General features: G+C 35.5%; 1 protein-coding gene across 1 annotated transcript in view; it reads left to right on the top strand.

Moving 5' to 3' along the window:
• Positions 1-27,925, top strand: part of LOC150103050 (uncharacterized) — a 320,792-nt gene that overhangs the window by 49,714 nt on the left and 243,153 nt on the right. The window contains exon 2 of the mRNA XM_090397384.1: positions 19,930-20,083. Coding sequence (XP_090253510.1) covers positions 19,930-20,083 — 154 coding nt within the window. The remainder of the gene's footprint in view (positions 1-19,929; positions 20,084-27,925) is intronic.

Raw genomic sequence — 27,925 nt, 5'->3', positions numbered from 1 at the left:
TTTTCATGCAAAATATATCCTGCATGTTCTTTTGAAATGCCTATAGTCTCAGCAATTTCATACACTTTGACTTGCCAGTCATCCAATACCATATCGTGCACTTGATCTGATTTCTGGTGTTGTTACACTTTTTGGACCTGCTTCATGTGCATCATCTTCAAGGCTGGTACAGTCAAGTTTAAACTCGGCAGCCCATTTCTTAATTGTCAAAAACGAAGGAGAAGAGTGCCCATAAACTTTTATGAACTTCAAATGAATTTCTTTTAGTATTAAATCTTTTTTTTTTACAAAGAATTTTATAACCGCACGATACTCAATTTTATCCATTTCAAGAGATACAGACAACACTTTTGCTTCAGACAGCTGTATAAAAAATTGTACTTGATAGAACGACTTGCAATTTCGCATGGATGCTTGTGACAGATGTACCAACTTAGAAAACAAAAATCTTGCTGATAGTGTTGCCATCTATGGTCGAGGCCGAGAACTTTTCAGACCATCATTGTAGGTCATATGCAATGTATAGTATGTATTCTCAAATTGTCTACTCCCCCCCCCCCCCCCGATCAAATCCTTAGTGCACCACTGTGTGTGTGTGTGTGTGTGTGTGTTCGTGTTCATTCAACTAGGATCAGTTTGCTGCTGGACAAGTCTCCCCCAGTTTTCTCCACTCCATTCTATTTCATCTTTTCTCATCAGTTGCATTCCAGCAGTCCTAACAATTTCATCTTATTATGTCTCAATTATTCATATATTGTATAATTACATTATATAATATATGTATAATTACATATGATTATTCGAGAAACAAACTGAATTACGGTAAGAATGCACAGTGAAGTAGAAATGGTAAATGAAAACATCAATTAATGTGGCAATTCTTGGAAATTTGCATGTGCAATTTATGAAGTAGTCCATATTATTATTCCTAAGAGCTCACGGAGTTACTGACTCATTTAAGAGATCCCTTTTATCATACACAGCTCATCATACCATGCCTTAAACATTCAGATTCTCTGCAGACATCACTCTCAGGCAATGCAATCCAATCATTCACAATTCTCCATGTAAAAAATCTGCTTCTCACACCCTCCTTATACATATTCCAGGGATGACCTGTTCTCCCCAATCTCCCGCCATTTTATGAAAAACCTCTTCAATGTTAATCCTATAACAACCCCCCCCCCCCTTACCAACTTGTAGGTCTCTATCATATCACCCACTCTTCCTCCTATCCACTAGATTCTGCAAATTGCATCATTATATATATATGCATTCAGAGATCCAGTCAATCACTTCTAGTCCTTCTCCAACCCTCACAATCCTTCATCCTTTTGAAAACCAGGTAACCAAATGTGTGCACACAGAGGCGTAGCTGGGGGGAGGGGGAGCGGTGGTCCGCCTCGGATGGCACTTTGAACTTTTGCAGTTAATTCTAAAATACAGTCTCGAGAAATATTGTAATACTACAGCGAATTTTCCTCACAATTGCTGTAAGCGTTGTTACTTGTGAGAGGAGTTTTTCTAAATAAAATTGATTAAAAATTACCTACATTGCTGTGAAACAGACTTCACCAATTTTGCTAACAGAAAAGCAAGAAAAATAACATTTTAGAATGTTGAAACTAAAGTTTTACTTCAAAAATAAACATAGTGTTTTAATTTATTTCCCTATATGTTGTTTTGACTTTTTGTAATATTTTTGGTGTGTATTGAGAGGAGCGGCAAACTCAGGACCCCCCCCCCCCCCACACACACACACACCCGGGCGGCAAAAGTTCTAGCTACACCACTGTGTGCACAGTAGTTCATATGTGGCCTAATCAGAACCTTATACAATGGAACCAGAATATCCTTACTTCTATAAGTCAGTGTCTTCCGCATCATTACCAGAATTTGTGTTGTATTCGCAATTTTGGCAATATGTCCTCTAAATTTCAGATTCCACCACCACCCCAAGGTCTTTTGTTTCCTCAACTTCCAACAATTTTGTTTTCCAAATTTTAAGACCTTACATTTCACAACATTGAACTGTTATTCCCACTCTGTATACAATGGAACCAGAATCTCCTTACTTTTATAAGTCAGTGTCCTCGGCATTATTGCAGAGGACACTGACTGAGTCTGTTTGTCTTCTGTAAGGCCACAACATCTGCTCTACTCCTCATAGTTTGTCCCACCTTTGCATCATCTGTAATTAACTGTATATCCCGATTAAAATCATCACCAATATCACTAACACACAGGTAAAACAGCAATAGCCCTAAAATAGAGATTATCAGACGTGAAAATCTATTATATGTTAACTAACCAGAATACAGTAAAAAGATTACTGTGTCCATTGTTTCTGAAAACTTTGATTTGAATCCCATCTGGGATGTGAGGAATAATTTATAAGGGCTTTTCAAATGTAGGTGAAGTTAACTAATTTCATACACAAGTGGCAAGGTTTCACTGCTTGCAAACTTGTGTTGTTTTCATCTTGAAAGCACATAAACCAGCCAGAGAACACATGCCCATGAACATATACATTTAACCCATGCACGGTACTAATGTATTATAGGTTGATCTACCAACCTCTCATGGGCTCAACATAAAAAAAAAAAACATGCATTTGACATATTGTACTCACTTCATGGCCTCAGCTGTCTCAGTGTATTCCTACACAAGGAGCACAATAATAATGTCAAACTAGTTTATTTGCTTGAAATGCAGTGCACACTGACAATTTCAAGCTGTTATACATTTTTTCTTTTTCATAAGAAAAGAAGGAAGTGAACATGAGGATTACTCTCAACAGTTGTGTAAATATGTACTTAGCAAGGATTTAAGGACTGGTTTTTTGGAGAAAATAAAGAATAGGTATTTTGTAAATACTGGTCGCTATGGGCCTATTACAAGAAATCTTCAGCCTCTATGGAAGGTGCTCCTTTAATGATAATTATTATCATTTTATATGGACACCTCTGTGAGTTCATAGAGGTCCATTAATATTTCATCAAAACTAATCTTAATTTGCACCATTACCTGTCATATTTTGCTCTAAACTCATTCACAGACAAAGCACTCATATCTGACTCTGGCAATCCATTCCACTTATTCACTACTCTCTAACGAAAACAATAATAATGAAGTACTTTGCTACTCAGCTTAAAAAAAAAAAAAAAATGTTAAAAGGCTTCAATAAGTTTTGGCACCAGCTAAAATTCCACTTCTCTTTTTCTCATCTCCGCTTTCTTAGTTTAAAAGAATTTTGTTCAAGTGGAACTAAATGGTTTAAAGTAGTAACATGCATTTTTCTCAAGATGAAACACCTGTCCTGTTGATGATGCAATATATACCGACAAGTTTACCACATTCCTAGAGGCTGTTGTTGCAGTGAAAGCAATTACATTACATTTGCTTTACACATAATAAACAAAACTGTTTTATCATATAGAGAGAAATGGCGCGCTATTTTTATATTGCCAGATTCGTTGTTGCGTTTCGGAAAATGTGTTATCATAAGAAATTAAGTGATGTTATCAGACTCTGGTTGGATGCATTTCATCAATTTGAAATTCTATTAAAAATTTCTGACTAAAACAAATTTTTGCTTTCTTCCGAAGATTTGCAGGTTACATGGCGAAATTTTATATTTTTGTAATAGCTTCGCACTTAGCTGGGTTGAGGTTTAAAAATTGGGATTTATGATATAGTTTAATTTTTCTTTCGATCGTTGTATTTTAATGGCAAAATCTGGCAGACGATTCGAACTGACACTAATAATTTTGTACTAGGGAACGTAATGAATTTAGTCTAATCGTTTCAATTTTGGTCACGAACAGACCATTTGTTGTTCGAAATTAAGGAACACAAAACAAAATTAAATTATGTTTTGACTATGTACACCGAAAACGAATCAGTTTGTGATTCATTATATAGCTTTTGACACGCACATCTGTTTTTTTTTTTTTTTTTTTTTTTTTTTTACGAAAGTAGTATCGAGGCCTTTGAATAACTTAGTCAGTGACATCATGATAGTGCTCTCATAAACAACGGAAATATCGACAGTCGAAAAAAATTAAACTCAGATCACTATTCTAGTTTATTGCATATATAAACACCTATAAGAATTAATTCCAAGTATCTCATCGCGGTCAGCGGATACACCACAGGTTTGTAGTTTTTGTTTTTAAACTAATTTTTGTTTCATTCATGTAATATTAATAAGAATGTTTTTAAAAAGATTCCTCCCCCCCCCTTTTAATTGGCAAAACGATTTGATAATAATTATTCGTTTTCTCTATAATTTGACAATTTAATAGCGAAATTGGGCAGAACAGATCATTCTTGTACTATATTAATTAAAGCACTTTTTATGGATATATATGATTTACTTTCTTGTCGTTCTTTGAGATGATCATGTTACAGAGAACATTCCCAGGAATAGGTCCCCTGCCCTAATGACCAGCGGTTATTATTATTTTTGAGATAAGATAATTGTTAAATTATTTTTCATAATTTAGGTTTAATGTATGTGTAATAATGAAATTCATTTCATAACATCATACCACTAACTTTCCTTAAATTTAATGAATCTTAATAAACGTTTTTTATCATTGTCAATTTTCGAATATTTCTGTTTGTTTAGGTATAATGAAATTACATTTAACAAAATTGTGCATTGAGTATAGAGAAAAGTTTGGCAGTCAGAAGAAATTGAGATTGCTAAATTTAAAAGACATTAATTTTTATGGCTATTTTGTCTATTTTTCTTTAGGAGTATCCCTAAAGAAAAACAGGCAAAATAACCATAAAAATTAATATTAATTTAGAGGAGTAACGTGGAAAAATTTCCAGAAATATATCTATAAAAAGCATATGATTACTTTCTATAAGAGTGCTATCAAAGTTATGAATGCATTTGGAAGAATAGCATATGCCTCTTTGATTGGTTGGAAAGACTTCAATTTGAATCTCAGTATGGGATGCAATGAACATTTATAAAAGGCTTACCAACTGTGCAAGTGAATTACTTTGCTTGTCATACGGCAGTAGTTTTCTTCCTGGAATTTTGTGTTTTTAACCCTACAAAACATAACCAGCTAGATAGAAAACACATACTTAACTGGAGTAATACATTCTCAGTTATCTAGCAGTGGATTTGGGGACTTGGATGCAAGCCATGCATCCAAAGGAGGAGTGCTTCTTTATTTTCCAAATTATTTCTATTTGACTATCCATATATACCATAACAATTCAATGTAAAATTTGTGGAATATAAGAATTATTCCATGGGATTTCTTATGCGAATTTTCGTACAGCCCTTTGTTAATATCTATTTTATTTTATACATTTTATATTCTTGAATAATCTGTGTTTGTCAGTGTATCATATAAATATTTAAAAACATAAATGGTAATAAATTTTACCAAAATTTCCAAAGAAAATTCGGTTGTAACTGAAATTTGAACATGGATAAATATTGATGCAAAAATTTAAAACAGTTGTTAAAAATACCTGTAATTTAGGTAATGGTGTAGATCTTGTATATGCTACTTCAGAGTGAAATAATTATATATAGAGTATTATATATATAGAAAGCAACAAATTATACGATAACCATAGTAATTAACTTTAATGAAAGTACAGATATTTCATGTAATTTTGTATAATTTGTATCGTGTATATTGTGTAATTTGTTATTTATAGTTATGCAACAGGTACCTTTTAAAGGTTGGTATTATTATACAGTTTTTACTGTGCGTATATTATGTCTCCAGCTGTGTGTCTTTTGACTCCATGGAGCACCTGTAAAAATAATGTTAGTCTACAAAAAGATATAAGAATATGAGCAATTTCCATGGGATCATAAATCTTGTTTGGCTAATCTGTTGCTATCTATAAACTTAATAAACTCAGATTTACAGATGTGCTTGCTGCCTGCCCCACCATCATTGCTCCGTATGTAAAAATTTTCCATAAAGTTCGGGGAGGGGATAGAAAGAAGAAACACGACTCAATCATGGAAGTGAGAAGAAAATTTCTGTTCTTTACATTTATTTTCCTTTCAGAAGTGGTGTGGAACACTACAATGGCTGTGTTCCCTCAGTGGACATCCAACCAATTGGTTCTAGCAGTGATGTACTATGCTTGCTTTATCATCATCATGCTTTTCAAGGATTTAGAGTGGCCTGTTCCGTCCTTAGAAGTCATCATTGAATCTCTTTAAAGGACGTCCTGGTTTTCTTTTTTCTAATGGTTTGTAATTTAAAACTTGTTTTGATAATCTTTGTTTTCATTCTTTCAATGTGTTCGATCCATTTATATTTATATCTTTTTATTTTTTCTATTACTGATTCTTGGTTTAGTTCTTTCATAATTTCTTCATTTCTTTTTGCTCGAATACAGTATACTTTGCATTTTATTTTCATAAATTTCATTTCAGCTGTTATTAATGTTTGTTTGTCTTTTTGTTTTATTGTCCAGATTTTACTTCCATACAATAGGACTGGTAGGGCTAATGTAGTATACTTTTAGTCTAGTTTGTTTTCGAACTAGGTTAGGTGTAAATATAGAGTTCCTTCCTTTCCATGTGATGGTACAAGTACCTCCCCTCCCCTTTTTCATGGGAATGTACAGCACCATCTGAGTTCCCCAAATTTTATCTGAGCTCCAGAACTGGTATAGTTGATGAATCAGACGGCTGGGTCAGTATTCCTGGCTGTAATCTGTGTGTGTTCAGAAGACCAGTTTGCCTGCTTGGGGATGAAAAACCCCATATAAACTGGTTGAAAAAAACCCCGCTGTCCATGCCCAAGACCAGCTAACTTGGCTATGGCTGAGGAAGAACCTTAAGCTCCTCACATCGTCGACGGGAATCGAACCTAGGACACTCCTTCCCCAGACATATGGTTGTGAAGCGCAAAGCCATTAGGCTAACCGTGCAGACAATATAGAGTTAATTACACCTGTTATTTTTAAATATTTTGCAATATTTAGGTTTATATCTTTCATTTTCATATGTAATCATACATCCTAGGTAGTTAAATGAATTCACCTGTTCTAAAATCTTATCTTTTACTATTTTAGTTCTTATTGGATCTTTTCCTTTAAAGGCCATAATTTTTGATATTATCGTACAAAGATGGTTTCAGGAGTGTACAATGATAGTTATGAGGATCGGCTGAGGGAATGGACTGCAGAGTTTGGTGGATAGAAGAAGGAGAGGTGATATGATTGAGACTTTTAAACTGTTGAGAGGTGGTTACAGGGTTGACACTGAGGAGTTCTTTTGCTTGGTTGAACAGCGGGAAGGAGTGATGACAAGAGGCCATCCCTGGAAGTTACGAATGGAAACTGTGAGCAAGAGGATGAGGAGTGGTTTCTTTGCATGGAGGGTGGTTGAACCATGGAATGCATTGCCTGATGGAGTGGTGAGAACGAGAACGGTCAATGAGTTCAAAGAGTGGTATGATAGACTCTGTGTTTCTTGGGGGGGGGGACCTTTCCTCGATGAGTCTTGATAGACTTGGTGTTTCTTAAGAAGGACCTCCCGTGATGAGTCTTTTGACTCCATGGAGGCCATAATAATATTAATCTTTGGCTATTTCATTTAAATTTAAAATATCTTTCTGTAAGTTATCCTCAGAATTTTTAATTATTATTTGATCATCAGCAAAAAGGAGAGTGTTTAAGTTCACAGTAGGAGAAAGCTTAATACCTTGATGGAAATTTTTATTTCATTTTTTTATTATTTTATTTAAATAAATATTAAAAAGAGTTATTGAAAGGGGACATCTCTGTAGGGTTTATCTGTCTCGGATATGATAGTTCATAATGTAATGTTATTTTTATTTGATTTAAAGATAGGGATTACTATTGCTTTTTTTCCATTCTATTGGTGGGTTGCTTGTTGAACAGATTTTATTTAAAAATAATCAAAGTCTTTCTTTAAACCTTATTCTTGTATATTTATATAATTCTGAACCTAACTTATTTTCTCCAAGTGATATTCCATGTCTTGTTTTTTTCAGGCTGATTTCTAATTTTTCTTTAGTTATTTCCTTTTTTTCATTTTCATTAAATGTTTGCCAGTTATCTTTTATAAAATATTTATCTGTCCACAATTCTGTACAGAAAATTGCAAATTGAAATTCTAGAGAATCTAATGAAGGACTATTGCAGACTTAAAGGAATATTATTTAGCAAAAGAGTAGTTACTCATTGTAATCAGCTTCCAGAAAGCATTGCACAGCTCAGGACAACTATTTTGAGGATAGTAGTGTACTGTAATTGGTATTCTTTGTTGTGTGAAACCAAGGAAATTTTGCTCCTGAGGATTTTACTTGTGAAAAATATACAGTCTGTTGTTGCTATAGGCCGGGGGGGGGGTGCAAGCAATGATGTGAAGACATGTATCAACAAATTAGCATGAATACAAGTCAAGTAATTGTTGTGGGGAACTTCAACTATGGACTCAGGTTGGAAGAAAGAAAGATCACATGGCAGGAAGGAAATGGAATTTAATTTCACCAGCTGAGAAATGATTACTTGAAACATTGTGCGATGGAGAGGACTGAAGGTATGAGAGTGTTGGATCTGGTCATAGGAACAACGTTGCCTCTGTTTATGGAGAGTGATCATGCTCTCGGCAGGGTGCAATACCTTCCTGAAAAATGGCTACAGCCAAAATACTATCAACAAAATTCTTCACAAGACCCCACTTAAAACAAAAATAAACTAGATTACCATAAAATTGTAACCATTCCATACATTTAAAGGGATATCAGATAAAATAAACAGAATACTACAGAAATACAACCTTTTTTTCTACCATTACATCTGCAAAATTAAAGAACTTATTAGACTCATCCAAGGATGCACTTACTCTGCTGGTCCACCCTGAAGTATACCGTATTCTTTGCACTTGTAATTTGTCCTATATAGGTGAAACAAGACACACAATTCCTATCCAAAAAAAAAAGAACATAAACAGCACATTAAATATAATAACTTTGGTAAATCTGGCCTTTCTAATCATGCTCTGAATACTCTAGATAGAATTGACTGGAGAAGCACCTGTTGTTTACATCACATCAAAACATGGTATGAACATAAATTTAAGGAGGCCCATGAAATTCTTATCAATCACTCTAATCTTAACAATAATGGTCTAAAAATCCCAAGAATATGGAAGAAACATATTATACCCACATAACATTTTCGTCTAAGAGTTAATTATAAAAAAAAATACTTTGATATTAGGACACCACTTCTGCTGTAATAAAACTGTCTATATGGATTTGTTCTCTGATGATGTTATAAATAGAATGTAGCTTTGATGTAGCGTTTTTTTTCTTCTGCTAGAGGTCAAGCCAGTAGAATAACAGTTGATCAAATCATTATCTCTTTGGCATACTGTTTGAAATGTAATATAAGTTGTCTCTCAATATATATACAGAGTCCATCAAAAAATGTATACACACTACAGCAAAAGAAAAACTTGTATAAAAATTGTAATACTAAATTTATACAGATATCAAGGGATGAGTACAAGTTACCTTTGACTTCTACAATTACATGAAGTGCTCAAAGTGGTTACTATTAGCATCCAGACACTTATTATTATGGAACTACTGCTTGGGCAATGTTGGCCAAAGTGTCCAGTGGGATTGCTGCGCATGTCGTTTCAATTTCTTTCCAAATGGCCACAAGTGTAGCTGGTTTTTCTATGATACACTACATCCTTTAGAGTCCTCCATAGGTAGAAGAGAAGTCCAAGGGTGTTAAATCAGGAGAACGTGTGTGTGTGTGTGGGGGGGGGAACTCAACTGCACCTCTTCATGTTATCCATTGTCCCTGCAAACTCTCGTCGAGGTAAGCTCTCACGTGTTGGTGATAGCGTGGTGGTGTGGCATCTTGTTGGTAGAGAAATTGATCATTCCCATAAAGTTCATGAATGGCAGGTGAAATGGATGTGCATAGCATGTCTAGGTACCCTTGACCAGTAACAGTACTTTCAAAGAAGAAGAATTGTCTTATTAAATCCCTAGATGACAATCCACACCAGACATTGAGCCCTGGTAAATAGACTGCCTTGTCCACACGAGCACCTTTATTTTCTTGAGCCCAGTAAACATAATTATGCCGATTCACTGTTCCATTCAGTTTAAATTGTGCTTCATCAGACCAAACCATCTTTCTCACAAACTCCTCATCTTCATCTACCATGTGTTGAAACCACTCACAATACTGCATTCTTCAATCAGGATCGTCTTCATTCATTGCATGTAATAATCTTGGGATGTAAACTTTCCATTTAGCTGCTTTAAGAATGCTCCATATGCTTGCACTACTAACTGCTGTCTCATGTGCACATTGTGTGATAGACTTCTGTGGTAAGCGTGTAAACTGTTTCAACACTATCGCAAGGAAGCAGGACTTGTTGCTGTGCGAGACCTCCCGGATCTTCCCTTGTGCACATCACACACACACAGTACATGGGTCTCAAACTTATCACGAATACATCCAATTGTCAGGCGTGTTGGAGGTTGTGTTGCAAACTCATTTCTCCATTGTCATTGAACTTCAATAACATTCTCAAATTTCAAATATCACTTTAAAATGGTCTTGCATTTCTCGAATGACAATCATGCCTCTGCCATTTTGTTTGACTGTCCTACCAGTCACGTGTTGATGCTAGTATTCATGTGAGTAACAACATCTTTTGAGAGAATATCATACTACACATTGCTACTGTAATTCGATCCAACTTCAAAAAAAGTTCATAGATGACATCTGTTAAAGGGCATATATTTTTTTTTTTGACATACTCTATATATGTGTATCCTCGGGCTGATGACCTTAATACGAAGGTCGAATTGGGAAATTAAAGTAATTAATTCTAACACAGTTGTAGTCTCCAAAATTTGTCTGAAATGAATGCTGATCACTGTGTAACACTAAAGGAAAAGAAACAGCTTCATTTTTAATAATCCAAAATAGCTGAAATAAAAGGATTGAGATTCATATAACTTAAAAATAAAATCTATCTATCGTCTATTCCCTTCTGCCACATGGCTGTGGGAGTAGCTATATGCTACCATACTAAGGAGATGATTATGAGCAAGGTGGTTTCCTGTTGCCTTCCTTGCCGTACTATATCCTATGGCTGTATCCTGTGTGTTCACAGGGGGGGGGGTGCAGAAAAAACCCTGCTGTCCTCACCCAAGACTGGCTAACTTGGCTATGGCTGAGGAAGATCCTTAAGCTCCTCACATCGTCGACAGGGAATTGAACCTAGGACACTCCTTCCCCAGGCATATGGTTGCGAAGTGCATAGCCACTAGGCTAACCGCACTTGTTAAAAAAAGTCACCCAATAATTTTTCATCATCATCATTATACGTATCAAGGATTTAGGCCTAGTATGGCCTGTTCCGGCCTTAGAAGTAATCGTTTAAGAGGACATCCTGGTTTTCTTTTTCCTAATGGCTTGTACTTTAAGGCTTGTTTTGGTAATCTTTCTGTTTTCATTCTTTGAACGTGTTCCATCCATCTATGTTTATATTTTTTAATTTTTTCAATTACTGGTTCTTGGTTTAATTCTTTCATAATATCTTCGTTTCTTTTGTGATCAAATAGGGTATACTTTGCAGTTTTTCTCATAAACTTCATTTCTGCTGTTGTTAATCTTTGTTTGTCTTTTTGTTTTATTGTCCAGATTTCGCTTCCATACATTAAGACTGGTAGGGCTAATGTATTGTATACTTTTAGCCTGGTTTGTTTTTGAACTAGGTTTGGTTTAAATATAGAGTTAATTACTCCTGTTATTTTTAAATATTTTGCAATTTTTATGTTTATATCTTTTTCATTTTCATAAGTGATCATACATCCTAGGTAGTTAAATAAATTCACCTGTTCTAAGATCTTGTTATCTAATACTATTTTTAGTTCTTGCTGGATCTTGTCCTTTAAAGGCCATAGTTTTTGATTTTTCCTTTGATATTATCATACCATAATCTTTGGATATCTCATTTAGATTTAAAATAGCTTTCTTTATTATTTCCCAATAATTTTTAGTACTGTTTAATAATTACATCTCCTGCTATATCATATACTCACTCTTTGATTATGAAATTAAAGAATCATTACAGATTAATGGAACTTCCAAAAATCTCAAATGCAATTTTTTGTCATTTCTTGTGATCCAAAAAATCAGTTTTTTAACTTTGTACAGTACTATAGATGCATTCCACTTACAAATTATCTTTAATTGTGCATATTTTCAAATTTATGATATCTTCAAAGTATAACAAGCATTGGTCTCCAAATCTATGTATTATAAACTGCTTAGATGTTTTTATTCCACTATATATTCCTGTCGATTTATGTTATACTGTATAATAGATAAAACAGAGTTGATATAAATTTTATACACCATCATATCTTTGGTATACTTAATTTTTTTTTTTTTAAAGAGAAGTTATTGAGATTATATTTATGAACAGCTTATAAAGTTATACTATCTTTTTTAGTTGCTTTGAACATCACCAGATGTCACTACAAGTTGGTCAGTATTTATAGAAGTGTGAATGTGTTACCTCTACTTGCAGCTGGCCTTCCTGTAGAGCTAGCATCTAAAAATAGATTATCATCCTGATGTGTGTGTGTGTGTATTTTTTTTAAACATGCATGAAGAACCAGTTTTGTTTATCACTTGGCTAATCTCATTTAACTGCAAAGTGAGTTTTTATTGTATAATTATCAAAAGCTAGAAGTCCATTTTTCAAGAAGGCAATATGGGAAATAAATATTATTTTAGAATTTAATGTGAAAGTAGTATTTTTATTAAGCATTTATAGTTAATTGTTTCTCAGTTTTTTACTTATAATATTGAGTAACAGTTGACTGACCCATAGGAAATGCATTTCTTAGATACCTTTTGCTGTTAGTTTATTTTTGAAAAAATTTTAACATTTATTCTTTTCAAATAAATCTGAATACCCACATTTTTAAAATTAGACATAACAGTATACTTATGAACATCAAATGTTGTTCATTTTCCACAAATTTGGAATGTCCTTTCTTTGGTTAAGTGAAATATTCAATATTGCAAAGTCCTTAAGTTGAAAGTATCTGAAATTAAAAATAATCCTTTTAGATACTTTCAGCTTCAGGATTCTGCAATATTGAGTATGAGGGCAGATTAAGAGAATGTGCTCTGCAGAGTGTGGAAGAGAAGATATGATATGATTAGGACATACAAGTTGGTGATAGAAGCCATTAAATAGATATAGGTGAATTATTTCACAGAGTAATAGGTGTGGGAGAGTGAGAGGTCCACCATGGAAATAGTGTAGCATCAGGTGTGAGCAAGGAAATGAAATGTAGAGTTTCTGCAGGTGGATTGTGAATAGGTAGAATGTGTTGCAGAATTAATGAATACTCCAAAACAATGTTTTTAAGGTAAAGTAAAATAAGGTATTTAACCTCTATACTGAAAATATCTTCCAGCAATTAGAGGAATTTAAAGGAGTCAGCATGGGAGGCAGAAATATAAACACCTTTAGATATGCAGACGATACAGTACTGCTAGCTGAAAATAAAAAAGAATAAAATAAATCTTCAGAACCTACTAGAAGAGACGCTGAAACTAAGCGAAAAATATGGACTTAATTTCAACTTTAAAAAAACCAAAACCATGCTGGTAACAAGAGAAAAAGGGAAAATACCCGATACAAATATTAAGATCAGAGAAAATATCTTACATCAAGTAGAGAGTTATATATATTTGGGTCACCTAATTACAGAGAATGGAAAGTGTGATAAGGAAATATTAAGAAGAATAGAAATTGCTAGATCAACCTTCATTAGCATGAAAAACATTCTGACCTCAAGGGAAATTCACACAAAAACAAGAATTAGGCTGTCCAAATGCTACGTATGGTCAACACTGCTATATGGAGCAGAAACCTTGATGGTATCAAAATATTGTGAAAATAAACTAAAAGACTTTGAGATGTGGATCCTCAGAAGAATTCTTAGAGTCCCATGGATTGCCGAAAAACTAATTTAGAAATATTAGAGACGATTAGAGAAGATAGGACTCTGTTAAAAACCATTAAGAAAAGGAAAATCACCTACCTTGGTCACATATAAGGCATGAATCTCTACAAAAAACACTTCTAGAAGGAATGATACAAGGAAAAAGAAGAGAAGACAAAGAACAGATTGGATGAGAAATATTAAGGACTGGACCTTTTTGTCCTTTGAAGAATGTAAAAGAGAAGCACAAAACCCTACATGGTGGAAGCTCATGGTAGTCAACCTCCTGGAAGGAGATGACATCATCTGACAAAGTAAGGTATATTATGTGTATTGTGGTATATGAGAATTTGGACTCCAGTAATGAGTTTTGTGGTCCCTTGACATCATATAGTAGTACTTATTTTTATAGGATTTCAACCACAGTGAAATCCATCCCTTGAGGCTTTTCTGAAAATATGAGGGAGGGGGTTTAAAAGTATTTTATACTAATTCAGTGAAAACACTAAAAAGGATGTTATATGACAAATAAAATGCATACTATCTTGAGCACCTAATCAGAGAAAACAAAGTTGAAGCTTCTTACTCTACCATATAATATGTATATCATATTATCAGAGGTAATAATGTTTTTTATTTTTTTATTAGGTTAATGGTTTTAATTTGACATAGTGAAAGTTAGTATTTTTATTCTAATTGAAGTTTTAGGGTTGCATCTGCATCTTTTTTCTTCTCAGTCTGTTCCAATTTGCTGACATATCTCTTACTGAATACTGAATTTGTTTTCTTGTAAACTAGGATTTGAATGATCTAAAAAAGTCCAGACTTGCTTGTATTTATTTTCACTTAAGTAAGCCAGAATGGGGATGGGACAGCCTCCTGTCTATTACAGCTGAAAGTTCTTTATGATACTAATGAAGAGATGTCTTCATTAGTCTCTGAGGCATTTACTCCACCAGATGGGAGGTAGTTCCAGCCATGCCTGTTGCAGTGTTGTCCACAACTGTGCCTTAGACGTCGATCCCAGATAAATGGATTTGATGTCTCACTCCATGGCATCCCAGAGAGATTCGATCAGATTTTAAATCCAGGGGTCATTGGGTGATCCCAAACTCAGATGAGTGTTCCTCGAGTCATGCCTGGATGGTTGCATCCTGTTGGGACAGCACATTGTCCTGCTAAACAGACCATCTGCAGGATTCATGAAGGCCATAAAAGCATGTAGGTGATTAGCCAGTACATTCTGTAGCTCACAGCATTTAAGGCTGTGATGGCTCTGGTCCATCTGCAGAGGTCCAATTTTGATGATTCCGACACCAGGTGAGGTGCAATGTTCGATGACGAGCTATCAACAGTGGGTACAATTAAGGCATCTGCTCCCGTAGCCTATGGTATGCAGGTTATGCTGTACCATTTGCTAGCTAATGCACTTGGACCTCCGACATTGAAACTGAATGTGGTTTATGCTGCCATTGCCTTGTGGCTGATCTGCACGAGCCTGGACTGTCTATGTCGACCCCGGTCATCATTGGTGTGTTATTGGCCACCAGTTCTCGCTGGGTGGTGGTATGTCTGTTGACAGTATACTCATGGTAGATCCTTGATACGGTTGTCCTAGAGAACCCTAAGGTTCTTATCACTCAGGTGATAGAATGACTCGTCTGTTTTGCACCAATATATACGACCATGATCACACTAAATTTGCTATATTGACCTTTGTTCGTCAATTGGGAATATATTGTTGGAAGGCCACGATGTTTATCTAGTTACCGGGTTCCATTCGGTTTGGGTATGTTTCACTCTGCTTGAAGGATGTCAGTGTTCTCATAACCCCTAGCTCTAATGTTTTGTCCATTGAGGGTATTATATATACATAACAAAAATATAGAAAAGGATTGATTTTTTATATTCATTTATACTCCCCCCCCCCTTCCTAAAATTTGTTACTCTTTCAATTTCCTTAATTATTTTTGAAATATTTACAGTAACAACTATTAACATATGTATGTGAATATTTCAGTAATGCACTAAGGCAGTGGTTCCCAAACTTTTTCGGTGCCCTTAGTGTATCAGGATTTGTCCTCAGCACCGAAAGTCAGAACATAGGCCTACCTAACAGTTGCAGTGTGTACGGTTATTTCAGTGAAGATATTGGAATATTTCTTGGTGCCACTGTGCACGGTTTGGGAACCACTATATTAAAGTTCATAAGGTTCATTGTGGTAACTAATTTAGTGTAAAAAAAGACGTGAACTTCAAATCGCAAGCAGTAGTTTATTACTTGCTTATTTTTTGTAATTTTAAATGGCATTGTAAGAGCTGGACTAATATACTTATTGTGATAAAGCAATGCAAATTTAGGTTCAGTACAAAGATCGAAACCATTCTGGGTAGTGGCCCTTGCCTTTAATGTATAGCATCATACATCTCCGCTAGGGGATGTGCTTTGCATTAAGGGAATATACCAAAGATAGTTATCAAAGCTTATTCCACCTTTACCACGAGTTTCATGGACTTGCACTACGTGCGGAGTTGCCCGGACTTGCACTAGGCACAAACTTGACTTGCTTGTCTGTTTGCTTATCTGGGAAATAGGATTAAAACCAAGTTTTATTTAAAATTGCTTGGTATCTTTAAAATATATATATATATATATATATATATTTTATATATATATTTTATATATATATATATATATATATCTGTATAATGGCTATAACTGGAAAACAATAATAAAAATAAATAAAATATTTTTTTTTATTTTTTAAAATTTAAATTCTCATTTTATTTTATTAAACAATTATCACACGAGAACCTACTTTGAGATTAAATGCTGCTATTTTTCAAGTATATACTCTTAAATTCTAAGTATCTCCAAGGAATGTTTCTTGTGTTGTTTCATGATGAGCCACAGGGGTCTTTTTTCCTTGACAAAGCTAGCTGGATAATAAAGCGAATGTATGCTAAGGTAAATCTGATCACTAAAAGAACAAAATAAATATAATTTATTAAGTTGTTGATTTTCTTTGGATTTTTAACCAGCATCCATTTGGGAGAATATTTCTCACAGAGTACAAGGCACTAACAGTACTGGAAAGAGTTTAGAATGATAAGTTAGGACAAAATTATATGAATTTTGAATTATTTGCAGAGTTGCTAATGCATTGTGTTCTGTGACAACTGTTTCATATGCACCAAGGATGCTAATTTGAAATCTAGCACATCAACAGGTTATTATTACAGTTTTTACTCTGAGCAGATGGGCTGCTCAGGTACACTTGGGACTTTAAATAGCCTCACAACCAAAAATCTACTGGTGTCAAGTCCAGGGAACGAGCAGGGGGAAGGCATGCAGAGTTGGAGTTATGGCCGATGAGCCATTCTTGACCAAATGTGCTGATGAGAAACTGCTTCATGGGAGATGCAATATGAGGTGGTGCTCCATCCTCCATGAATGTGACTGTGTGAAGAACATTTTTCCCCACAGTCATGGTACCATGTTTTCATGTACCAGTAGCAAGTAGCGCTATGCATTTACTTAGCACATCTTCCAGCCTCTTGTTGCACATGGTTCTTCAAAAAAAACGGGATCCACAATGATGGATGCAGTGAAGCTGCACCAAACTGTGTCACAGTGAATACAACTGCTCCTCTGTGTAGGTGCATGGATTGTCCTGCACCCAAATTCAACAGTTATATGTATTAACTGCCCCATGCAATGAGAAATGCACTTCATATGGCTAGAAGATGTTGTCCAGCCATTGTGGATCTTCTGTGATTTTTGTCTAAGCCCATGTTGCAAATTTCTCCTGCTTAGTGGTCACTTGGTAACAACAGGTGAAGAAATTGCAGTTTAACACACCATGAAGGATGCAGAATATGGACGGTTTCACTATGCCCATGATTCTTGAAGCTTCCCATGCACTATTTACACCGCTTGTTGATTCTGGCTGCTAAGGTGTTCATTTATGGTACTACAGCGCTGGTACAGGCTTCAGATAAAGCTGGTCTGCAAGGGCAATCTGGCAAACTTCCAGTTTCCTCAAAACATCATATTAGAGACTATAGTCCAGCAAGAGTAATAGGACCTCGACCTTTCTTCATTCTTTTCTGTGTTGGAAACTTTAGTAAAGCTTCTGCTGCCAGTTCTCCCGATTATTGTAAAACAACTTCACTAACATTGCCGGCCCGATTGGTCGAGTGGTTAGCATATCTGCTCTCCAGCCAAAAGGCTGCAGGTTCGAATTCCGCCATGGCCATGGATTTTGTGATTGTCTGTGAAATACTAGTGGTGGTGTAGATGATGGTAGTTGTGGTTTGTTGTAATTGGTGGATTGAGTAGTGGAGACAGCTGTAGAATAGATGTCCACCCTTGATAGGTCTTTTGACTCCCTGGAAATGTCACGTAATAATAATAATAATTATCCTCCAATGTAAGCATCAGTAACAAACCTTTCTTTTCACAAAAACATTCGATTCGCACCAACGACTTGGAATTGCATGCATTCATTATGAGCTTCTGGTGGTACACCTAGCATTTTATAGGACTTCTTTGCATGTATCTCACAAACGAGGCATGTGGTACAGGACCCCTATTGGTGAAAATTTGAATTAAAATTTTTTTCCCTGCCAATAAAAAACCCTTCCTTGCAATTCACTTTCATGCAGGCTGCACTCTAATATACAAATGTTTCCTTTTTTTTTTTTTTTTTTTTTTTTTAATTATTGAAATATTTACACATTTATGGATACCCTGTGTTTGTGTGAGATGTGCAAAAAAAGCAAGCAACTAGCACTCTACTGTTGTCAGCTACATCGCATCTGAACTAAATTAACCTACCTAGCCTTACCTCTTGTGTTAAAAAAAAATAATAAACAAAAAGAAAAATAATTACTTCAGTTAATCAGAAAATTCTTGTTTTAGACATCCAGTTATTAAATCCCTGTAATTATATTAACATATTTATTCAGTTCACTCTCGTTTATTCTTTATCTGATCTATATAGTTACGTATTTTGGCCTGGATTCCATTAAAAAAAATTCTTTGCTCTTCTTTTGAATTGAAGGTACTTTATTTTACTTTAATGTAGCCAATAACTGTTGAAATCTTCATTATTTTTGTTTGTAAAGATTAGTGTTATTGTGGATTGGTACTCTAAGCATTCTGAGGAGGAGCATTGTTGTCAGTATTGTATGTTTCGCTTTTCACTGGAGACAACCATGTTGTCTCCAGTGCTTGATTAGAAAAGTCTGTTGGTAGATTAAGACCCTATCTAATACACATCTGCTTAATCTACCCCATGGTATTTTAAGCATATCCATTTTCCTTTTTCTCATCTACAGAAGGATACGAATACTTTTCATTTGGTATATTTCTGGATGTTGGAGGGTACCTTGGATGTGCTTAAGAGATGTCTTAATTTCACAGGTTTCAAGGTAGTTTTCATGTACTTCCTTAAATTTTTAGATATTTTTTCAGATATTGCTTTAACATAAAGGATAGATACAACTTAATTGAAAATGTTGTTTGGCATGTTTTTTTTTGTTCAGTGTATTAGCAGTTTTCTTTTTATTATGTTTGTTTCTTAAAAGGGTGGATCTAATCTATTGTTTATTTTAATTATATTCTAATATTTCTGTATTAGTTTAGACAAACTATAAGAGTTAATAACTGGTGTCAAACAGAAGTTTCTGACCTGCTGATGTCATTTTTTTTAAAAATTATTCTTTTTATTATTATTATATATACTCATATCTCATATATATATATATATATATATATAGAAAGAGACACCTGTGTGTGCATGCGCCGTTCCTGAAGATGACCTTAATGTAATGCTGTTAAAGTTTTTTTTTTTTTTAAATCTCAAACAATTGAGTTCATATTTTCCTATTTCAGACAAAGCATAAAAGGTCATAGTCACATCTGTCCAGCTCATCATCAGGTATACGGCAGCACAGGACAAGCACATGATGAATCTACTGTGAGTGAAACAATTCAGAAGTTAAAATATACTATTCAAAGCTCTAAAAATAGAGACTCTGAAATTAAGGTAAGTTAATTTTTAAACCAAGTTTTGTTAATCTTTTTTTATGATGATTCTATACAGAAGAGGTGGGTCAATAGTATGGTGGTTATGCAAGAAGAAACTTGTCCACATTTGATTTGAAGACCTCTGAATTATATCCTTCAGGAACAAATAAGAGGGGATACTATTCCTGAGGATTAGTAAAAGGAATGAATAAAGAGGAAGAGAAATTTGTTTTGTAAGCTCGAAGCTGGACAAGGAGTGCTGAATACAGAATGTATGTGTGTTTTAGTGGATTTAGAAGAAAGTGTGGAAATTATTCTGATGATATTCTAGGCTGCAAAAGAAAAAACCTCTGCTTACCACAATTGGCTCAAGACCAAAACTCCAGCTGCCCTCTCTGCCTATATTGCAGGTAGCTACAGTTGCAAAAGTCCAAGTCAGACTTTGAAAGGGCAAAATGCTGCAAATTTACCTCCTACCTAAATGGTAGTTGCTCCTTCTGGTCCCTTGCCAAGGCCATTGGGTGCAACTTTTGCCTACCCAGGTTTCCACCACACTCACATCCAAATGGTACTGTAGTCACCTTAACAAAAGACAATGCCAACTTACTTGCATCACTCTTCTCTTCGAATTCCTACATTGATAATCTGGGCAAAGATGTCTCCCATAGCCTTCTGACAAAAAGAAATCTGAAGAATTCTGAATAGAAGAATTCATCTCTTCAATATATCCTACTCAACTGGCATCTACCTGACAACTTGGAAATAGGTCCACATCCAGCCCATCCTAAAGAAAGGTGATAAAAGTCAACCATTGAACTACCATCCAATTGATCTCACTTTGGTTCTCAAAAAAATTATGGAGAAGATCATCAACAACCAACTATTGAACCACCTAGAGACATTCCAACTAATCAGTGACATGCAGTATGGATTCCACCACTCGTGATCTATTGCTCATCTTTTTGCTTTCACCACCCATCTATGGATCCATGGAGAAATTTGGAGAGACTCACATGGTTGCCCTTGGCATCTCAAAGGCATTTGTTCAGGTTTGGCACAGGCACCCACTCACCAAACAACCTGTTCTCACAGACTTCCAGTCCTATCCATAGCTTTGCCAATGACAGTACACTCTATTCTGTCTTTTCATTTGACAAACTACCTGTTAGTATTAGAATCCTCAAGATCTACCATGACCAGGGACCTGAATTCAGATCACCTAGTTTTTATCTCAGTGTGGCCATGGACAACCATGTAAACTTCACAGGGGTGAATTCTCCATGCTCGCTGCACAAGTTCATTACTGGAGAAAGAAGTAATATTTATTTGTTAATAAATGAATGCATTTATAAGCATTCCATTTAGGCTTTTATTTTTGTAGACAGAAGACATCTTAAGCTTGCGCGGCAATAAATAAGCTTTGCGTTGTGTATCAAAGGCCAATGCTTGCTCGTCTAGTCAAAGCTACCTTGGCTTGCTTGGTTGTCGGAGCTTCCAGGTCCTCATTACAGCATTGTGGTTTCATGCGCGTGCATGGCCATTTCCGCTCCCTTCACATCGTCTTAAACACAGGCCATAACACAGGTCAAAGTAGCTCTAGCCAGTGAGCTTCAGCCAGCCTTTACAAGTGTGCATGTTGCTTGGAAAAATTAAGTTACAACCAACTTTTTATGACGATGTTATTGACCAGTTCATAAAGAAGAACCATAGGGTAGAATTTGTATTCAAGTAGCTAAATTGAAAAAGATAGAATATCATTTGTAAAATAAATGTTGTATTTGTATGATTAAATGTACATAAATTTCTGAATATGTAGTTTTAAATGGTCAGTAATTCAAATAAATAACTTTTATTATTAAAAGACCAGAAGATAAATGATAAAATATACAAAGAGCCAACAAGTTTCACTAGCCACTGTCTAGCATTTTCAAGGCTGAACTGGTGTGAAAACAAATGCATTGAGTTACATTTCAAACATACACTTTAGTAACTGTTAAACCAGATGTGATGATTCTATTATGATTGACATCCCCATTGGGATGTCAATCATAATAGAATCATCACATCTGGTTTAGCACCTCATTTCTCAACATCAAATCACGTTATAGATTGGAAAAACAGTTCTATGCCTTACATCGAGAATGACTACAGATATAGAACTTTAAAAGAAGCAGCTGTGGTATTACGCACAGGCAATAATTTAAATAGAAATCAGGGCATTGTTTTTAAAGACATATGGAAAAATCTCATCATCTCTCTCAGTTCGACAGAATTACAATATGCAAATAACTACAAAACACGTGGTCATGTACCGGAATCTGACTGAAGCTTTCGAACACATGCGCGCCTTCAAACAGAAGGAACAAAATGTAATCGCTTAACAGTTACTAAAGTGTATGTTTGAAATGTAACTCAATGCATTTGTTTTCACACCAGTTCAGCCTTGAAAATGCTAGACAGTGGCTAGTGAAACTTGTTGGCTCTTTGTATATTTTATCATTTATCTTCTGGTCTTTTAATAATAAAAGTTATTTATTTTAATACATCAGACCAAATATGTACAATTTAAGTTTATGGTCAGTAATTCATTATTCTGCTAATCGGACTTCAATCACACTTCTCGCTACCTAAATGATAACAAGAGCAAGCGTGAATTTCAAGACCAGTATTTGTCCCTGAAACTTCACTGCCACCAAAAAAGTTTTGTAGGATCCCTCACCCTTACCTTCAGTAATCCTTCCTCCCTTACCTTTTATACTAATGCCAGGAGTATCCGGAATAAGGGAGAGGAATTGGTAGCACAGATAGCATTAGCCTGGCCAAAAATTATTGGGATCACCGAGACGTGGTTGACAGAAGAGGATATAATAACAGGAATAGAAGTTGCTGGGTACAACATTTTTTGGCACGATAGGAAGGGAAGTGTGGTGGTGGAGTACTGCTTATGATAAGTGACAACTTATCTCCTCTAAGAGTGGAGACTTTGGAAGGCAGTGGCACTAATGATTTTGAAAGCATATGGTGTGAGGTAGAGGTGGGCAAGACAGGGTTGCTACAGGCCCAGGAGCACAAAGGGTGGGGACTAGGAAATGTTTAGACAGTTGAGTTTGACAAGTGCAAGAAGAATGATTGTTATGGGAGATTTTAACTACAGTAGTATAAATTAGGGAGAGGAAGATGCATGTAGCAATAAGGGAATGGAATTTCTAGAATTCTTGAGGGACAAATGTCTTAGGCAACATGTAATAGAGGGAACAAGAGATTCATGAGTTTTGGATTTGGTTATAGCATCAGAAGAGCTGATAATGACTGAGATGACATCTCTCCCACCAGTTGGAGAGAGTCACCGTATGGTTTTGACTTGGAAAATGAATAGACATGCAGGAGTATCAAAGAGACAGGAACGTACGTGGAATTATAAAGCAGGTGATTATAATAGTCTTAGACGTCAACGTGGGGAAGTTTCATGGAGGGAGGAATTGGAAGGTCGGGATATCATTAGTGCGTGGGAAATTATGAAAGAATATTTGTTAGCAGCAATGGTAAGTTGTATACCACGAGTGAACAAGAGGGCACAATTTGGAGTAAAGTTGATGACAAACAATATTAAACAGGAATTGCATGCGAAAAAGAGACTATGGAAGAGATATAAGGAGACACGTGAAGAGAAGATGCATGAAGAGTATAAGACACAAACCAGAAGAGTGACTAGTATGGTAAGGAAGATGAAACTGGAATATGAGAGGAGATTGTCCCTAAGATCCAAAGAAAATCCTATGGAATTTTTTAGATATGTGGCCAGTAGGAGGAGAAATGACTGTGGAAGAATGATATTGTGGCATAAAAATGGGAATAGAGTGACTGATGCAGAGGACATAGTGGAATTGTTCAATGAACACTTTATTGGAGTATTTCATCTTAGAGGAGTCAGTTTTAATGCTAGAGGGATTGGGCAGGTTCGAGGTTTAGAGGTACAGGAGGAGAGTGTGTGTTTCAAATACTGAGTACTCTGGATGTCAGTAAAGCTGTGGGACTAGTTAGTATTTCACCACGAGTTTTGAGCGGATGTGCTAGGGAACTGACAGTGCATTTGACCTGGCTTTTCAATGAAAGTCTGGCTGCGGGAAAGGTGCCTATGGAAGGAAGGTAAGATAGTGCCATTGCATAAGGGCGGTAGCAGACTGGAAGTGTCTAATTATAGGCCAGTTTGTGTGTCATCAGCAGTTGTTAAGATCTCGGAGAAAGTAGTGAAGGACTGTATACAGCATTCGTATACAGAAGGAACATATACAGAGAGTCAACATGGATTTGTGAAGGGGCGCTCTTGTTTCAACAGTATGCTAGCCTTTTATGATAAAGTTACAAGAGCATTAGATGAGGGAATGGCATATACTGCCATTTTCTTAGACTTAGTGAAGGCATTTTACAGGGTGCCACACGATATGCTGATATTTAAGTTGCAGCACATGGGTCTGGATGTCAGGTTGATCAATTGGATTCAGGATTGGTTGTCCGATAGGTATCAGAGAGTTGTGTATGGTGGGGAAGTTTCAAGGAAGCAGAGGGTTACAAGTGGAGTCCCACAGGGCTCAGTACTGGGAACTATATTGTTTAACCTTTATATCAATGACATTGTCAGTGGATTGCAAGGGGATATTCGGTTGTTTGCGGATGATGCGAAGCTGGGAAGGATTATTAGTAATAGTGCAGATGTGGCAGCCCTGCAAGAGGATTTGAATAAGCTAGATGGATGGGCAAATGAATGGGGGTGTCAGTTTAATGCAGCAAAATATAAGGTGTTGAGGTTTGGGAAATATCAATGGGACACTGCATACTCTATGGGAGGAGTTACACTGAGGAAGTAGAGGAGACAAGAGATCTGGAGTTGATTATTGATAGAAACCTGAAATTTAGGGGACATATTGCAAAGGTGGTGAAGGTAACACAGAGTATTGCTGCAATAATGAGAAGGACGCCGACCTGCAGTGATAAAACAGTTATCATTCCGTTGTATAAGATCCTGATCAGACCACACTTGGACTATTGTTCTCAGATTTGGTCCCCAGGATTTGAAGGAGGATAAATTAACTGTGGAAAGGGTACAAAGGCAGATAACAAAGATGGTTTCAGTACTGTACAATGATAGTTATGAGGATCGACTGAGGGAATGTGGACTGCAGAGTTTGGTGGATAGAAAAGTAGAGGTGATATGATTGAGACTTTTAAATTGTTGAGAGGTGGTTACAGGGTTGACACTGGGGAGTTCTTTCACTTTTTTGAACAGTGGGAAGTAGTGATGACAAGAGGCCCATCCCTGGAAGTTGTGAAAGGAAACTGAGCAAGAGGGTGAGGAGTGGTTTCTTTGCATGGAGGATGGTTGAACCATGGAATGCATTGCCTGATGGAGTGGTGAGAGCGAGAACGGTCAGTGCATTTAAGGAGTGGTATGATACTTTGTGTTTCTTAGGGTGGGGGGAATCTCCCGTCGATGAGTCTTGATAGACTTTGTGTTTCTTAGGAAGGACCTCCCACGATGAGTGTTTTGACTCCATGGAGGCCTGAATAATAATAATACTGAGATATCCAAATATAATCGTTAATTATGATCAAGATATCCAAACTCAGGGGACCCTGTAACCCCTAGAGAGCGCGTCCCCTGGGTGGCGGTTAGGGGAGCCCACCATGTATGTGTGTACATGCGCGTGCGTGCTTGTGTGTGTATGTATATATATGGTGGGGTGGTCCGAATATACTGAATAAGGACTCGTGGACCAACAAGGCCATAAGGGGCAATCATCTTGATTGTAAGGGAAGCGGCACTCCCATGGACCCCTAGCTGGATCTATCCTCTCCTTCTTCTACTTTGAGGAAGACCCACTTACTTTAATCTTTCCTATAAGGCCTTATCAGCCAACTCTTCTTACTTTATGACCCTTGTGCTATTAGAGTACTCGAGGGCCATGGGGTCTTTTCATTTCTGGCCTTACGGCTATGTCCTCTCTATAAACCTTACTATATTTCTTCTATAATTTACTCTTTCCCTTTCAATATACCCTATTCCTCCTATGGGTTTAAATTCTGAAGAAGGCGAGTTAAGAAGCCTTAAGGTAGCAGCCCTACTACTGAACTATTCCATCGTCAGGCTAGTCCCCTGACATGGAGAACATAACCATACTTGTAAGCTGACAGAAAAAGATAATCGGATTGAATCTATGGGAAACGACCCTGGAATGGAAAAGGGAAAACGAAAATGGAAACGACAAAATATAATACACATAGCAAACTGGAATGTAAGAGCAATAGCATATAAAGAAATAGAATTAGATCAGTTATTAAATAAAAGAAATTTTAAAATAGCAGTAATCACTGAAACAAAAAAGAAATTAAAAGGAACTATGAGAACTGAAAATTTTAATGTGATATACAGTGGAGTCGACAGAGACCAAAGAGCACAAGTAGGAGTCATGATTTGAATTCATAACTCCCTTTCAAAACAGTTAAAACATTATAAATTATGGAATGAAAGAATAATAGAAGCTAGAATAAAAATAGATAGAGGCTATTTAACAATAATTGGTTTATATGCCCCAGAAGAAGGAAGAGAACAGGATAATATTGATTTTTATAATCAGCTACAAAACATATATAATAAAATAAATAAAAATGATTACATAATTTTATGCACGAATTGGAAACACGAAAATTAATAATAATATAGGAATACATGGAAAACACACCCTAAACAGAAATGGTAAAAAATTGATTGACTTTGTAGTTTATAATAACCTAAAAATAATGAATTCCTTCTATAAACATAAAGACATACGTAAATATACTTGGGCAGCAATAGGAATGAAATCAATATTAGATTACTTTATATTAAATGAAAAGACATCAAAATTTTCACTAGATGTTAGAGTTCACAGAGGATATGAAATAAGCAGTGACCACTTCCTTGTTAAAATAAAATTAAGATTACCACCTAAATGGCTACAAGTAACAAGAACAGAAAGAAAAATTGAAACATTTGTTTATAAAACTAGACTATTGAATGACACAAATGTACAATGGCTATATGAACAAAGAATTAACCAGTATCTAGATAAAATAAAACAAAATGAAGAAATAGAAATAGAATGGCTTAATATAAAAACGATACTAAATGCAGCAGCAAATGAAAGCTTAGGAAAGACCAAAAAATTGAATAAAAGAAAAAAACTGAAGATCTGGGATGATACAATCAAAGAAATAATCAAAAAGAAAAAAGAAGCCTATCACAAATGGTTAAGCAGTAAAAGATTAGAAGATGAAATAGAATATAAAAGAATAAGAGCCATAGCTAAAAGAGAAGTCAGAAAAAGACATAGAGAATCATGGAATAAATTTGTTTCTAATTTAGAACATGATTTATATAAAATAAGACCCAATGTATATAAGATTTTGAAACACCTAAATGCAGATACCAAAGAAAACATAAAATTAAACACTGAATTGAAATTAGAAGAATTTCTAAATTACTACACAGAACTGTGGACAGACAAATATTTTAAAAAAGACAACTGGCAAACAATTAACAAAAATGAAAAGGAAATAACTGAAGAAGAATTAGAAATCAGCCTGAAAGAAACAAGAAACGGAAAATCACCTGGAGAAGATAAGCTAGGTTCAGAACTATATAAATACGCAGGAACAAGATTCAAAGGAAGACTCTTATTATTTTTAAATAAAATTTACTCAACTGGTATCCCCCCAATAGAATGGAAAAAAGCAATTGTGATTCCTATCTTTAAGAAAGATAATAGAGATGACCCTAAAAACTATAGAGGTATCAGTATACTAAATTCATGTTACAAAATATACA

The sequence above is a fragment of the Typopeltis vanoorti genome, chromosome 9, assembly GCF_054136105.1.
Source record: "Typopeltis vanoorti isolate ZY-2024b chromosome 9, IOZ_Tvanoo_1.0, whole genome shotgun sequence".
Classification (NCBI taxonomy): domain Eukaryota; kingdom Metazoa; phylum Arthropoda; class Arachnida; order Uropygi; family Thelyphonidae; genus Typopeltis; species Typopeltis vanoorti.
Note: the sequence above shows the minus strand (reverse complement) of the source record. Positions and strands in the feature narration are given on the sequence as shown.